This window comes from Cotesia typhae, unplaced genomic scaffold (genome assembly GCF_013202065.1).
Source record: "Cotesia typhae breed Kobodo isofemale line unplaced genomic scaffold, CoteBio_Ctyphae contig_5, whole genome shotgun sequence".
In the NCBI taxonomy this organism is placed as follows: Eukaryota; Metazoa; Arthropoda; class Insecta; order Hymenoptera; family Braconidae; genus Cotesia; species Cotesia typhae.
The window spans coordinates 6842198-6855537 of record NW_027423757.1 but is presented as its reverse complement, the minus strand read 5'-3'; the positions used below and the strand labels follow the sequence as shown (position 1 = coordinate 6855537).

General features: G+C 30.5%; 3 protein-coding genes across 7 annotated transcripts; 2 read left to right on the top strand and 1 right to left on the bottom strand.

The window, feature by feature from the left end:
• Positions 1-145: 145 nt before the first annotated feature.
• Positions 146-7584, top strand: Dnapol-theta (DNA polymerase theta). 3 transcript variants are annotated; one of them, XM_074249022.1, is made up of 3 exons: positions 147-356; positions 677-1658; positions 1836-7584. In XM_074249022.1, the coding sequence occupies exons 2-3, from the start codon at positions 794-796 to the stop codon at positions 7301-7303; spliced, it is 6333 nt and encodes a 2110-aa protein (XP_074105123.1). In that variant the 5' UTR covers positions 147-356; positions 677-793; the 3' UTR covers positions 7304-7584. The 3 variants fall into 3 exon arrangements, with proteins under 3 accessions (XP_074105121.1, XP_074105123.1, XP_074105124.1); XM_074249020.1 differs by having other exon boundaries at positions 146-356; positions 677-7584; XM_074249023.1 differs by lacking the exon at positions 147-356 and having other exon boundaries at positions 1514-1654.
• Positions 7585-7875: 291 nt separating this feature from the next.
• On the bottom strand, positions 7876-10602 carry Cpsf73 (cleavage and polyadenylation specificity factor 73). 2 transcript variants are annotated; one of them, XM_074249030.1, is made up of 2 exons: positions 10461-10602; positions 7876-10066 (listed from the first exon to the last, which is right to left on the bottom strand). In XM_074249030.1, the coding sequence occupies exon 2, from the start codon at positions 10032-10034 to the stop codon at positions 7971-7973; it is 2064 nt and encodes a 687-aa protein (XP_074105131.1). In that variant the 5' UTR covers positions 10035-10066; positions 10461-10602; the 3' UTR covers positions 7876-7970. The 2 variants fall into 2 exon arrangements, with proteins under 2 accessions (XP_074105131.1, XP_074105132.1); XM_074249031.1 differs by lacking the exon at positions 10461-10602 and adding an exon at positions 10184-10333.
• A 170-nt stretch (positions 10603-10772) lies between these two features.
• Positions 10773-13244, top strand: LOC141531305 (uncharacterized). Of its 2 annotated transcripts, none has more exons than XM_074249032.1 (9): positions 10773-11013; positions 11084-11207; positions 11392-11517; positions 11581-11701; positions 11770-11875; positions 11946-12080; positions 12150-12499; positions 12584-12797; positions 12891-13244. In XM_074249032.1, the coding sequence occupies exons 1-9, from the start codon at positions 10921-10923 to the stop codon at positions 13032-13034; spliced, it is 1413 nt and encodes a 470-aa protein (XP_074105133.1). In that variant the 5' UTR covers positions 10773-10920; the 3' UTR covers positions 13035-13244. The 2 variants fall into 2 exon arrangements, with proteins under 2 accessions (XP_074105133.1, XP_074105134.1); XM_074249033.1 differs by having other exon boundaries at positions 10820-10981.
• The last annotated feature ends 96 nt before the right edge of the window (positions 13245-13340 follow it).

Below are 13340 nucleotides of genomic sequence, written 5' to 3'. Positions count from 1 at the left end.
CTTTAATAAGTTAGTAATTATTAGTCATTAGTTTATTTAATAGTTACTATAATTAATTAAACAATTACTTGATAATTATTTCGGAGTTCAAGTTTTTCTTCTAAAGTTGGCTGTTAAATTTTTCTATTCACTCCTAGCAGTTGGTAGTCAGCTGTCAACACCAGAAAATGTTTATTTAAATTTAAAGAATTATTTATTTTATTTATTTGTAAAATGACATTTATTTTTATTTTTATTAATAAGAAAATAATATTTAATATTAAAAAATGAAACGATCAAATTAAAAATATATTCATCAAAAGTATTAAATAGAAATGTACATAAAACAACTCATAAAATTTTCTAACCAAAGAAACGTAAGTTTATTTTTAATGACATTAAATTTAGCTGTCACTTTACAATTTTAAAATTTTCTTTAATAACTAAATTATAGGAAAAAAATAGTTATTAAAAAAATGGACTTGTGGAAATCTTAATAAATTAAAAATGTAATTTTTTAAAAATAATTTTTTTTAAAGAAATTTAAAAAATTGTCAAGTTACAGCTAAGTTTAAGGTCATTCATTTTTATCTTATCTAATGAATCATATATATAATTATGAAAAATAAAAATTATCAGTTATCAAAGTATATTTTAACTAGAAATTAAATTATACTATTTTTCTTTTAATTTTTAGATCGAGGTTACAACAAGTATTAAATCCATTAAAATTTTCGGAGTAACATTATAAATGGTTGGTTCATAGGTGACAAGTATTTATCAACAATAAAATACACAATAAGTATTTATCAAAATGCAGTCGATGGGTGATAAAACTCTAGCTACTTTTTTGAGTGCAGATTTATCAAGTTTTACTAATGTACGACCGAAAAAACAATTTAAAAAATCATTTAGTGACATGACAAATAACTCGACTCATTCAAAAAATGATTCGACCAGAAAAAAAGAAGATGAAACTGATTTAGCGCAATATTTTAAAGACAGCATTATATCATTTTCAAGAAATGGAACAAGTCCAAAAAAATCAAATAGTCCACGAAAGCCTGGTACTCCGAAAAAATTAAACAGTCCAAGAAAGCCTAGAAGTCCGAAGAAAAATAATACGCAAAAACCAGCTCTTGATATAATTATCGAAACCGTGAAACCAAATCGTGTTAAAGAAAATAATAATTCGGAAATTTTACATCCAACAGGTTCAAAATGTTTTACCGAAACTGAAACTCCAGATGGACTGGAAGAAAAAAATCAACCAGATTGTCTTAATGTGAAAGAAGTTTTAAATGAACCAGAGCCTTTAAAAGATCAAGATGATTCGGATACTGATGATATGTTTAACATGAGTTTGGAACTTACAAGATCAGTTCGTAACTCGAGAAGCCAAAAGATATTCCGTAGAGCTAATCAATTAATTTTAAATGATAATGAAAAACCAAAGAATGACGTCCAAGTATCACTCTTACAACGGTTAAGTAATCAATTAACTCAAGATCATATAGATGCAAAAATAAGCCCGTCAAGCAGTCAAGTATCAGTTAAAAGTAATGATAGTAATGATATAAAATCACCGTCAATTATTTCGAGTCAAGATCGATTAAAATTAGTTTACTGGGGTTTACCATCAACTATTTTACGTCAATATGAATCTCGGGGAGTAGTAAGTATGTTTCCTTGGCAACTCGAATGTCTAAGTAGTTCTGATACTATGGAAAGATACAAGAATCTTGTTTATTCAGCACCAACGTCAGCCGGAAAAACTTTAGTATCAGAAATATTGTTGATAAAAAATATTTTTGAACGTCGTAAAAAAGTTATTTTTGTTCTACCTTTTGTTTCAGTGGTACGAGAAAAAATGTACTACTTTCAAGAACTTTTATCAGAAACTAGTATTAAAGTTCAAGGTTTTATGGGAGGTGTTCATCCACATGGAGGTTTTGCTGCAACTGATTTAGCGATTGCAACGATTGAAAAAGCCAATTCTTTGATAAATCAACTTATGGAAGAAAAACAATTAGAAACTCTTGGTGCAGTTGTAATTGATGAGTTACATCTACTTGGTGATCCTCACCGTGGTTATTTATTGGAGTTATTATTGACCAAATTAAAATATATGACCTTAAAAGAAGAACATGTTCACATCCAACTGATAGGAATGTCTGCAACACTTCCAAATCTTAGTTTGTTAGCAAACTGGCTGGACGCTGAGCTTTATAACACCGATTATCGACCAGTGCCACTGAAAGAACTTTGTAAAGTCGGAACTACAATTTATGACAATCAATTGAATATTTTAAGAGAATTAAATCCATATTCAGAACTTTCTAATGATCCAGATAATATTATACAATTATGTTTAGAAACTGTTTTAGATAGCCACAGTATATTGATTTTTTGTCCATCAAAAAATTGGTGTGAAAGTTTAGCAAATCAAATTGCCGCTGCATTTTACAAAGTAGGAAGTCAAAAATCCGAATTAGCTGGTAATTTACGTGGACAATTAAGTAGAGATGCAATTATGGAGATACTTGAACAATTGAAACGTACTCCAGTTGGTTTGGATAAAGTTTTGAAACATACAGTGTCATATGGAGTAGCATTTCATCATGCAGGATTGACAATGGACGAACGTGATGTGATTGAAGGTGCTTTTCGTACAGGAGCTCTGCGAGTTCTGACAGCAACGTCTACATTAAGCAGCGGAGTTAATTTACCAGCAAGGAGAGTAATTATTCGTACTCCGATGTTTCACGGTAAAGTTATTGATACTCTGACTTATAAACAAATGATCGGTAGAGCAGGACGAATGGGTAAAGATACTGCCGGTGAAAGTATTTTAGTTTGTAAACCAATTGAACGAAATACAGTCTCAAATCTTTTAAAATCTGACTTAAAACCTATTGAATCATGCTTAGAAGGCTCTAGATTATTAGTTCGTGCTCTACTTGAAGCAGTGGCCAGTGAAGTTGCCTATACAATTACTGACGTTGAAGCCTACATGAGTTGTACGCTTTTAAAATTTACAAGTGATACGAGTCTAGTGGAAGAAATGACCAAAGATGCTATCGATTTTTTAGTTAGCAATGAATTATTACTGATACAAAAATCTGATGGAATATCTAGATGGGTGGCTACTCCACTAGGAAAAGCTTGCTTAGCAGCTTCAGTACCACCAACAGAAGGATTATTTTTATTTGAAGAACTTCAAAAAGCTCGAAGATGTTTTGTACTGGATACAGAACTCCATGTGATTTATCTAGTGACCCCATTTAATTCATCTAATCAAATTGGCCAAATAGATTGGTATACGTATCTAGAATTATGGAAAAATATTTCAGAGAGTGAGAGACGTGTTGGACAGCTTGTTGGAGTAAGTGAAGCCTATTTATTGTCAGCTGTGAGATGTCAACCTAAACAAACCAAGACATTGAACATTCACAAACGTTTTTTTACAGCTTTGGCACTTCATGATCTTGTCAGAGAAGTGCCTTTACATGTTGTTTGTAGAAAGTACGATTGTGTGCGAGGTGTTATTCAAAGTCTTCAACAGTCATCTTCAACTTTTGCAGGAATGGTTTCGCAGTTTTGTAAAAAGCTCGGGTGGAATTGTATTGAATTGTTGGTCTCACAATTTCAAACACGTTTACAGTTTGGAGTTTGTCGAGAATTATTGGATCTTTTGCGACTACCAATGTTGAATGGATTGAGAGCAAGAAGTCTTTTTAAAGAAGGTATTACTACAGTAGCAGAGCTTGCTAATGCTGATGCAATGGATGTTGAGCGTGCATTGTACAAAGCATTACCATTTGAGAGCGAAAAAGAGCAACATGGCGAGCATGAGACTGAAGCTGCAAGAAGAAGGGAAATGAGAACTGTTTTCGTCACTGGTAAAGATGGACTTACCCCTTGTGAAGCTGCTATTATGCTGGTTAAGGAAGCCAGAGCTTTGGTAGAGGCTGAATTAGGATTAGAACAAGTAGAGTGGGATAAAAAGGATCGCTCGAGAAGAGCAACTGGGACTGATTTATCAAAAACATTATTAGAAGCATCTCAAGTCAGCAAATTATCAGAGCCTGTCACTTTGTCTCGAGCTAATTCTGAACTTAGTAGTGGCAGCAATGTTTCAGAAAATGCTTTGATACCTTGTGCACAACCCCAAATTCAATCACAAGTAATTAATCCAAATAGTGCTCAGGAGGAAGATCAAGAAAATAGTATTGAAGACGATTTTGTGTTACAAATTAATACTCCAGATGTTATTGAAGATATAACCGACGATGAAGAAAACAATATTGATCAACAAATTAGTCAAGAAAAAACCCAAGAACCTGTTCCAGAAGATGTTATAGAATCAGTCACAACTCCCAGTTCCTTGGTAACTTCAACTTCAAATCGACAACGTTCATCATATTCACAGAGTCCTAGTTTATTTGGCGATAGTTTAAACCTAGATACTCAAGAATGTAATCTTTTAGATCAAAATATTGTCGATTTAGATAATGTTGTGTTTGATGATACAAATTTTTCTGTTGATCAAGCCTCCAAAGGACAAAAATCAGAAGCAAGTACGAGCAAAATCAAATTAAATAAGTCTGAAGAGTTACGTAATGCAGAAGGATCTCAAGTAACTTATAATAAATCATTAATATGGAATGAAGATACTTGGAACTCTACGAGAACTTCTCATGATGCTAATAAACGTCTGCAAAATCAATTAGATTTGTCAAAAACCTGTAGAGAATTAACGGTACAAATTTTGAGACAAGAAAAGTTGAGAGACTGCAATGAAAATCGTACTCCAAAGAGGAAAAGGTCTACTGATTTAGATAAATTACATATAGCGGCTAAACGTAAGTACAATTCTCCTACTGTTGAAAAATCACCGATAGCTAGTTTAATTACTTATGAAGCTAACCGAAGACGATCAACGGGTTCAAATAAATCTGAGGATGACATTATTAGTCCTTCGCAAACTAAGGAGTCTTTTGGAATGAATAAAAAAAATCACTCGAAAATAAAAATGATGTCCTTGAGAAATCGTACTCAAAAAAATATTCAGGTAATTGAAAGTTCTAGTATTAATTTGCGATCCAAAAACCAAGCTGATATAAATTTAATACCGACTACATCTAAATCTAATCAAATTCAAGCAGAAGTTCAAGTTCATAATGCGGCTGATTCTGAGGATGATGACATGTTTTTATGCGATGATTCACCTTGCGCTGCTCCAATTGTAAAGAAAAATATTCCAACAGAAACTACTTACTTAGTTGCTGAAAAATCAATTCCATCTTCAGTGCTAAGAAGCAAAAATGAAAAAATTTTTGATAAAAGATCGTTGTTAAAAGAATTATCAATTGTAGATATATCTGATAAGGTAAAATTTAATGAATTTAAAAGTGAAATTGATGACAAAGAAGAAATCGCGCTGGCGCTAGCATGTGAAATATTTTCCTATAATAATTTTGGTATTGGAACTAAAATAATAAATTATGAAGCTTATCAAGATTCTAAAAGAAGAATAGAACATACTGATGGAGTTAGTGATGATAGAAAACTTTGTGGAGTTGCAATTACTTGGGGTGGACATATTTACTATCTACCCTTTGAAAATTTTCGTGAAACTAATCGTGTACCAGTGAAAGAACGTATGTCTTTATTATCAAAAATATTATCAACAAGTAAATTAATTGTAAAATGCTTCAATCTCAAAGAATCTTACAAAATGCTGTACAAATGCTGTGGAGTAACACCTTCGTGTAAATTTATTGATATAATTACCTCAAATTGGTTGTTAAATTCTCATATCACTTATAATAATTTTGAGGAATTAGTTAAAGAACATTTACCTGAAAGTAAAATCCATTTAAATAACATCAAGCGTACTCCAAATAATACTGGACCGGGGCTGAATATCAGAAGCGAAATATCAAGTAAAATAAGATCTGGTACTGAGGCTTTGCTGACCTGGTTTCTTTTAGATGGTTTTCAAGACAAATTGATAACGCAAGACCCTATTTTACTAGATACCTTCAAGGAAATAGAAATGGGAACAATACAACTGCTGGCTCGTATGGAATTAACAGGAATGGGAATGAATTATCAGTCTCTAGAAGGATTATCAAAAGCTATTCTTGAAGAAATGTCACAGCTTCAAAATCAAATCTATCGATCAATTGGAAAAAGTTTTAATTTTTTATCCTCTCGAGCTGTTTCAGAAGCTCTTGGCTTGAATAAAGGCAAAAAAGCTTGTGCTAATAAAGCAGTCCTCGAGCAATGCAATCATCCGGTAGCTAAGATGGTTATTTATTGGCGAAAATTAAATACCATTCATGTAAGAAATATTTGTCCTTTGCTACAACATGCTGAAGGATCCAACAGGATATACGGAAACTGTTACACTACAACAGAGACAGGCCGAATTTCTATGCATGAACCGAATCTTCAAAATGTTCCTCGTGACTTCAATGCACCTGATAACAGTAAAATTTTTAGTATCCGTACTGCTTTTATTCCAGCATTGGGAAATATTTTGCTGTCTGCCGATTACTGTCAATTAGAATTACGAATATTGGCACATTTTTCCCAGGAACCAAAACTCTGTAGTGTCTTGAAGAAGCCCGGAGATGTCTTTAAGAATATTGCAGCACGTTGGTACAATACAATTGAGTCAAGAGTTGATGATACAATGAGACAAAGAGCTAAACAATTGTGCTACGGAATGATTTATGGAATGGGAATCAAAACACTAGCTGAAACGCTTCAAGTAAACGAGACTGAAGCTCGAGAATTCTTGGAGACTTTTATGGGTGCTTATCCTGGAATTAAAAAATGGCTAATTGAAGCTCTTGAAGAAGCTAAGAAACAAGGATATGTTACAACACTAATGAAACGCCGAAGATTATTGCCAGATTTAAACAACGAGTCATCAGCGCTGAGAGCTAAAGCTGAGAGACAAGCTATTAATACGAAAATTCAAGGCTCTGCAGCGGATATTGCCAAAAAAGCGATGATTCTTATTGATGAAAGGTTGAAAAATGAATTTCCTGATATGTTGATGGTTTTTTCTGGAACAAATGCTAAGAGAAAACTCAGACGTAGTAGAGATACTTTACCAAGAGGCGCTTATTTAGTTCTTCAACTGCACGATGAGTTAATTTATGAAGTTAATGCAGGAGATCTTGAAAAAGTAACGATAATTATCAAAGAGTCTATGGAACATGCTTGTTCATTATCTGTACCCTTGCCAGTTAAAGTTAAAGTTGGATCTGCTTGGGGTGAATTGAAAGAATACGAGTTTGAAACTTGATAGTTATTACTCACATATTTTTTTTTAATTTGTAGTTTATTGAACTTGTACATATTAAATCGTGTCTTGTTAATTACTGTCATTGTTTCTTTTTTATTTTAAATATTTTTTTCTGTGATTTAAAATCAATTTTATACATATTGATATTTTCAACAATTAATCAAAACTTAAATCATAACAATATAAATTTATAAATAGTCGATTATACAATTTTTTTTATGTACCTTTGTTGTTTTAATTATTTCTGTAAATAAAATAAATAAAATAACTTGTAAAAATTATTTTTTGTATTTACGTTATTATGATCTTTATTAATTTTCCATACAAGTAATATTATTGGTAATTATTTACAAGTGGAGTCTACCATTTTAATTTTAATTTTTTTGAACGAAATTTTTTTTTTATTTTGATATATATATATATATATATATATATATATATATATATATATATATTTTTTTTTTTTTTTTGAAAAATATGTTGTCGTCATCACTATCTTCATTAATTTCGTAGTTAAATTATTATTTAAAACCTATAATTAAAATTAAAAAAATAAAATAGAATGACAACTGTTTACAAAAAATTCGTTTTATTTTTATAAAATTATTGTACACAATTAATTGTGTACAAAAATTTGAGAAATAAAACTAAATAATAATTAATAAAATCATAATGATTCACATGGCGGCGCCAGAGATTGATGAAGTTTAGTTACAGCAGTCTGAACGATTTGTTGAAAAGTTTCATCTTCAGGACATGAAACATTAAGATTTGCGAGATCTATATGAGCTTTCTTACTGTTAACAGTAACGTACAATTTTTCCCCACGGAAAATTTTAGGCACCGAATCTTCACCAAACATTTCTTGCAGCATTTCGATGAGACACTCTTTGAAATGCATGCGATCCATTTTAGTTGGCGCAGATAGTGTTTTAGGTGGTGCATCCATCATTTCAGCTTGAAGAAGTGCGGTGAGGACAGAGTCAGCATACATGTCATTAACAGGACTAGCAATCCATTCCATGGTTACTATTTTACCTTCAACAATAACTTCTACACATTTGAATACTCGCATTTTCTTATCATCAATAACATCAATATTTCCAGCTATCTGAGTAAGAAGATGCCTAAGAACTGGCAATGAAGCGTTGAAATAAATACTTTGCCGTTGAATAACTTGACTCATACTCATATCCGTGTACTTTGAAAGATCTGATGGTGCCAATAGATGATAATTGAAATTCCTCTTTACTAAAATCCCTGATAAAATTTCCTTTGGTTTTGGAGTATCCATAGCAAGAGTTCCCATAACTTTAGCCGTCTTCTCACCACGGAAATTAAGTTCCACAGCTACTGTATTGCGTGGATTATGTATTTCCATTGAAGTAGTAGGATCATCCTCATATTCACGTTGCAAAGCAGATTTAAGACGACTCATTTCATTTTGTTCACCGTGTACCAATATTACATGAGGTGGTTTTAAATGTCTAATAAATTCAGATGTTTGTTTGTAATCAGTGTGAGCTGAAAATGAAATATAATCCACAGACATTTTTAGTGGCAACTTTTGTCCACTCATTGTTGTTATCTCCTCGGGTTCCGACAGTATTGTTTTGGCTAGTGTACCCTCGACACAGTACCCGGCAATGATAACTCCATTTTTCGCATCTGTACACCAAGACTCAAACAGCTCGCGTGATAAACCGCTTTGCATCATACCCGGCGATGCCATGACTACACAAGGTCCAATATCATCAAAATGATCAATTCCTTTAAGATTGGAAATATGTTTGAATACAAATGGATTATTGATAGCTATTTGTCGACGAATTTTATCATTCATGGCGTTTATATAAGTTTGATAGACTGCCATACATTTTTTGGCAAGTGATGATGCGTAGTAAATAGGTATTTCATGTAACTCTGGATGTTGACTCCAGTATTCGTCTAAAATTAATAACAATTCTTGAGCTCGCCCAAGAGCAAACACAGGAATCAGACATCTACCACCTCGATTAACAATTTCATTAACTAAATTAGTAAATCTGCTTTCACGATCTTCTCGTTTTTCATGTATATGTGTACCGTATGTTGATTCAGTTATCAAAACATCTGGACGAACATTAGGAATCTCAGCAGCCATTAAATGACGGTCTTCTTGTCGACTGAAATCTCCTGTGTAGAGTGTTTTAACACCCGCTATTTCAATCATAAACATTGCAGCACCCAACACATGACCTGCATTGTAAGCCCAAAATTTAATACCAAAAACATCTTTTTCTTCGTGAAAGTTAATCGTTTCTATTTTATCCATACTCGCTTCTAAGTCCGACTCGGTGTACAGCATTTGTTCAGTAGCAATATTGCTTACTTTTATATAATCCGATAATAACCATCGATAAATAGCCTTTGTGGCGTGTGTCATAAAGCAACGTCCTTTGAAACTGGTTTTCTGTAAGAACCAAGGTAGAGCACCACAGTGATCTAAATGAAAGTGTGATATTAACAGTAAGTCTATTTCATCAGCTTCAACTAAATCAACAAACGGTAGAGCGTCCATTCCGGACAGTCCTGGGTGAATCCCACAGTCGAGCATTATTTTTTTCCCTTTAAATTCAAGCATGATACACGATCTTCCTACTTCTTGACCAGCCCCCAATGGTTTTATTGATAGTAAATCACTTTCCTCTGCTGGGATTAGAGTGTCCGCTGCTTTACGTTTTGTTGTCATCTTATAATAATATTTTAAATATTCTTGTTAACCTGAAAATAAAATTTAATTGTTATCAGCTGATTGGAGTAAAGAAAACTACATAAATAAACTTCAAAATTTTTCATTGAAAAAATTTCAATTAAATAATTAAAAAAAAAAAAATTCACCTGTAAAAAACTTGAAAAACTATAAATGTAATTTTTTAGAAATATATTTTTAGTTGTAATTTAATTAATAAAAATTTTCAGACGTTTGCTAACTTCAGTGTCATAATTTTATGCAGGTTCTAATTTATCAGTTAAGACAATGTGAATAAAAGATGTAAAAACATTTTGTTTACTTGCAAAAAAAAAAATTAAATAATAAAAAATATATTTTTAATTTATCTTAGAATTACAAGAATTTTTATAAACATAATTTTTAATGAGAATAATTTTTTTTTACCTGTTTTTTTTTTTTTTTTTATTAAAATTTTTAGGTTAACTTGTTTGAGCTTGTGTATGTAATTTTTATAATATTATCAATTAATTTTAACACAATAAGTTTGAAAACACAATTTAATAAAATATGTACACTCTCACATGTTCTGTTTTGTGGCGTTGTGTTCTGTCTTTCGGAGAATCTCCAACAATCAACATACACTAAATATATGTCCCTACTATTGACGTATCACTGAACTATAATTACAGCTAACTTCAAGACTACCGGCGTTTGTATTTTGTAATTGTAAACAAATATTTTAACCGTTAACTTGTTAGGAAAAAATTTTATTTATAATCAAACGATACAACTATAAATACTTTTATATGAATAAACAGTTAATTAATTAAATTAATAACCATTCAAAAAAATAAAGATTATTTTGTCGTGATAAACATTTTTTTATAAAATAATTTTAAGTAGAATGGCTTATTATAGACCTGGAGGTTTATCGGATTATGATTATTCTGATGAAGAATTCTCTGGTGAGGAAGATTATATTATAAGTAGAAATAACGTACGTAACTAAAATACATTCTTTCCTAAATAAAATTTCAAAACGTGTATTACACTAAAATTTTTTTCAGAATGGTGATTTCAATGGAAGTAATCAAAAAAATGCGGAACTTAATGAAATCCAAGATCAACAATTTAAAATACTTAATGCTTGTATGACGGGTGACATTGCTATTATTGATGAGTACATAAATGGTAAATTAATTTAATGCAATTTTTAATAAATAAAACAAAATCCCGGAAATTTATTTTTTATATTAAAAAAAAAATGAAAAAAATTTTTTTCATTATAGTTTAGTAGTTACAAGAATCCAAAAAATTGGTAGATTAATCTGTAATTTATTGATAAAACAAGATGTATCAATTTTTAATTTTCCAGATGGAAACGATGTTAATGAATTTTTATTCAGTGGATGGAGTATGCTACTATATGTTTCTTCGTCAGTACTTCCAGATGTTATAGAGTATTTATTAAAACTTGGAGCTGATCCAAATCTGCACAAAGGTATTTTGAGTTATTGAGTTATTGAGCTATTATCTATAATATAAAATTTTTTAATATTTTCAGATGGATACACCCCGCTGATGGCAGTATGTGACTCAGCGAAAGGAACTACAGAGCAAACTTTGAAGTGTATTGAAATTTTATTAGATGCAAAAGCTAATCCCGATGCTGTTAGTAAAGATTTGTAAGTTTAAAATTATTGATATATTTATTAAATAATACGAAGTTAATTGTTAAACGTATTGTTGGCAGACAAACACCACTGATGCTCGCTTGCAAATCCAAAGAACCTGAAGTGATTTCATTTCTTCTGAATTATGTTAAAAATATTGAGATGTGTGATAAAGATGGGCGAACGGTAATAATACTCAATGAATTTGTACATGAAAAAATAATTGAGTATATTATTTAAATTAATTTATTTTCAGGCTGTATTTTATGCAGTTTGTGCCAATAAGCCGGAAGTTTTAAAAATACTGATGAAAGCAAAAGCTTCTGTAGCGATAGTGGACAGACGTAATTTAACACTCAGAGACATTGCTATTACCAAAAATTACGATGAGGTAATTTTATATTTTAATTTTGCTTTTATAAAAAATCAATTTTTATTTTTAAATAATTTGTTTTTTTAGATTAAACAGATTTTAGATTTCGAAGATGATGAGATTGATAATTATTGTTCAGTAACAAAGATAGTAGATTGGAAAGATGCAATTACCAATATTACTAATCCAAATCCTGAGTGTATAGATCCAGAAATTGCAAATATTTTATACTCATTAAATTTAGAAAAATACCGGCAGTCTTTCAAAGGAATGAGTGTTAAAAAATTCTTGCAACTAACTGAAAATGATCTTATTGAATTAGGAATGGATATTCAGTATCACAGAAAACAATTTATGAATGGATTATTTAAGTTTCATTCTTCCAAGTGGAAATTTTCGAATACCGTTAGAGTTATTAAAAAATCTTCCGATTTTTCGTAAGTACACTATCTTTTAAAAATTACTAAGTTATCAAATAAATTACTTGGTAATAATTATCAACTATACATAATATATTTCAGATTATTCGATGGAGTAATATCTTTAGGAAATGTTGCTCGACAATTTAATGTCATCGGATCATGTTTTTGTTACATGAGGAATAATTTCTTTAAAGGAACAAATAAAATTATTCTTACAAATAAAGAATCTTGTTTAAAAGAACTCAAGGAGGCTGAAATTAAATTGACCTTGATTAAAAAAGACTTTGAACAAATATTAGAATTTGTTGAAAAGGTAGGAAATTATTTTTTTTTCTTTAACATTATTTACTCGAATAGCTCAATATTAGACCTAGCAATCAATGAATATTGTTTATTTTATATTTAGTTTGAAAAAAAGAATCGCGGAAATCCACCACCAGCTTATATTGGAGCGAATGAATTCAAGAATAAAACATCATGGATGATTTTATTTACTGTTTCTATAGTAACGGGTATATTTATTACTAAGACTTTTTTGTTAAAAAATTAATAGATTAATCATAGTATTCTATGTTCATTATATTTCATTCTATGAGCCAAAAAAAAAAAGTATTATTACTCCTTAATAATTTATTATCCAAAGATTGATAAAAATCTCAGGTATAAAAAAGCTTTAAGAACTTGGATAATCATAGTATTTATTTTTTCAATAGATCTAAGTATGAATTTTGGAATTAAAAAATTTTTATTATTATGTTCAGTAGATTTGTAGTTAATTTTTATATGTATCCAGTCCAATAGTTCTTTAGCTAATTATTAAACTACTTATAAAAATTAAAAATGAAATTTTCCATCA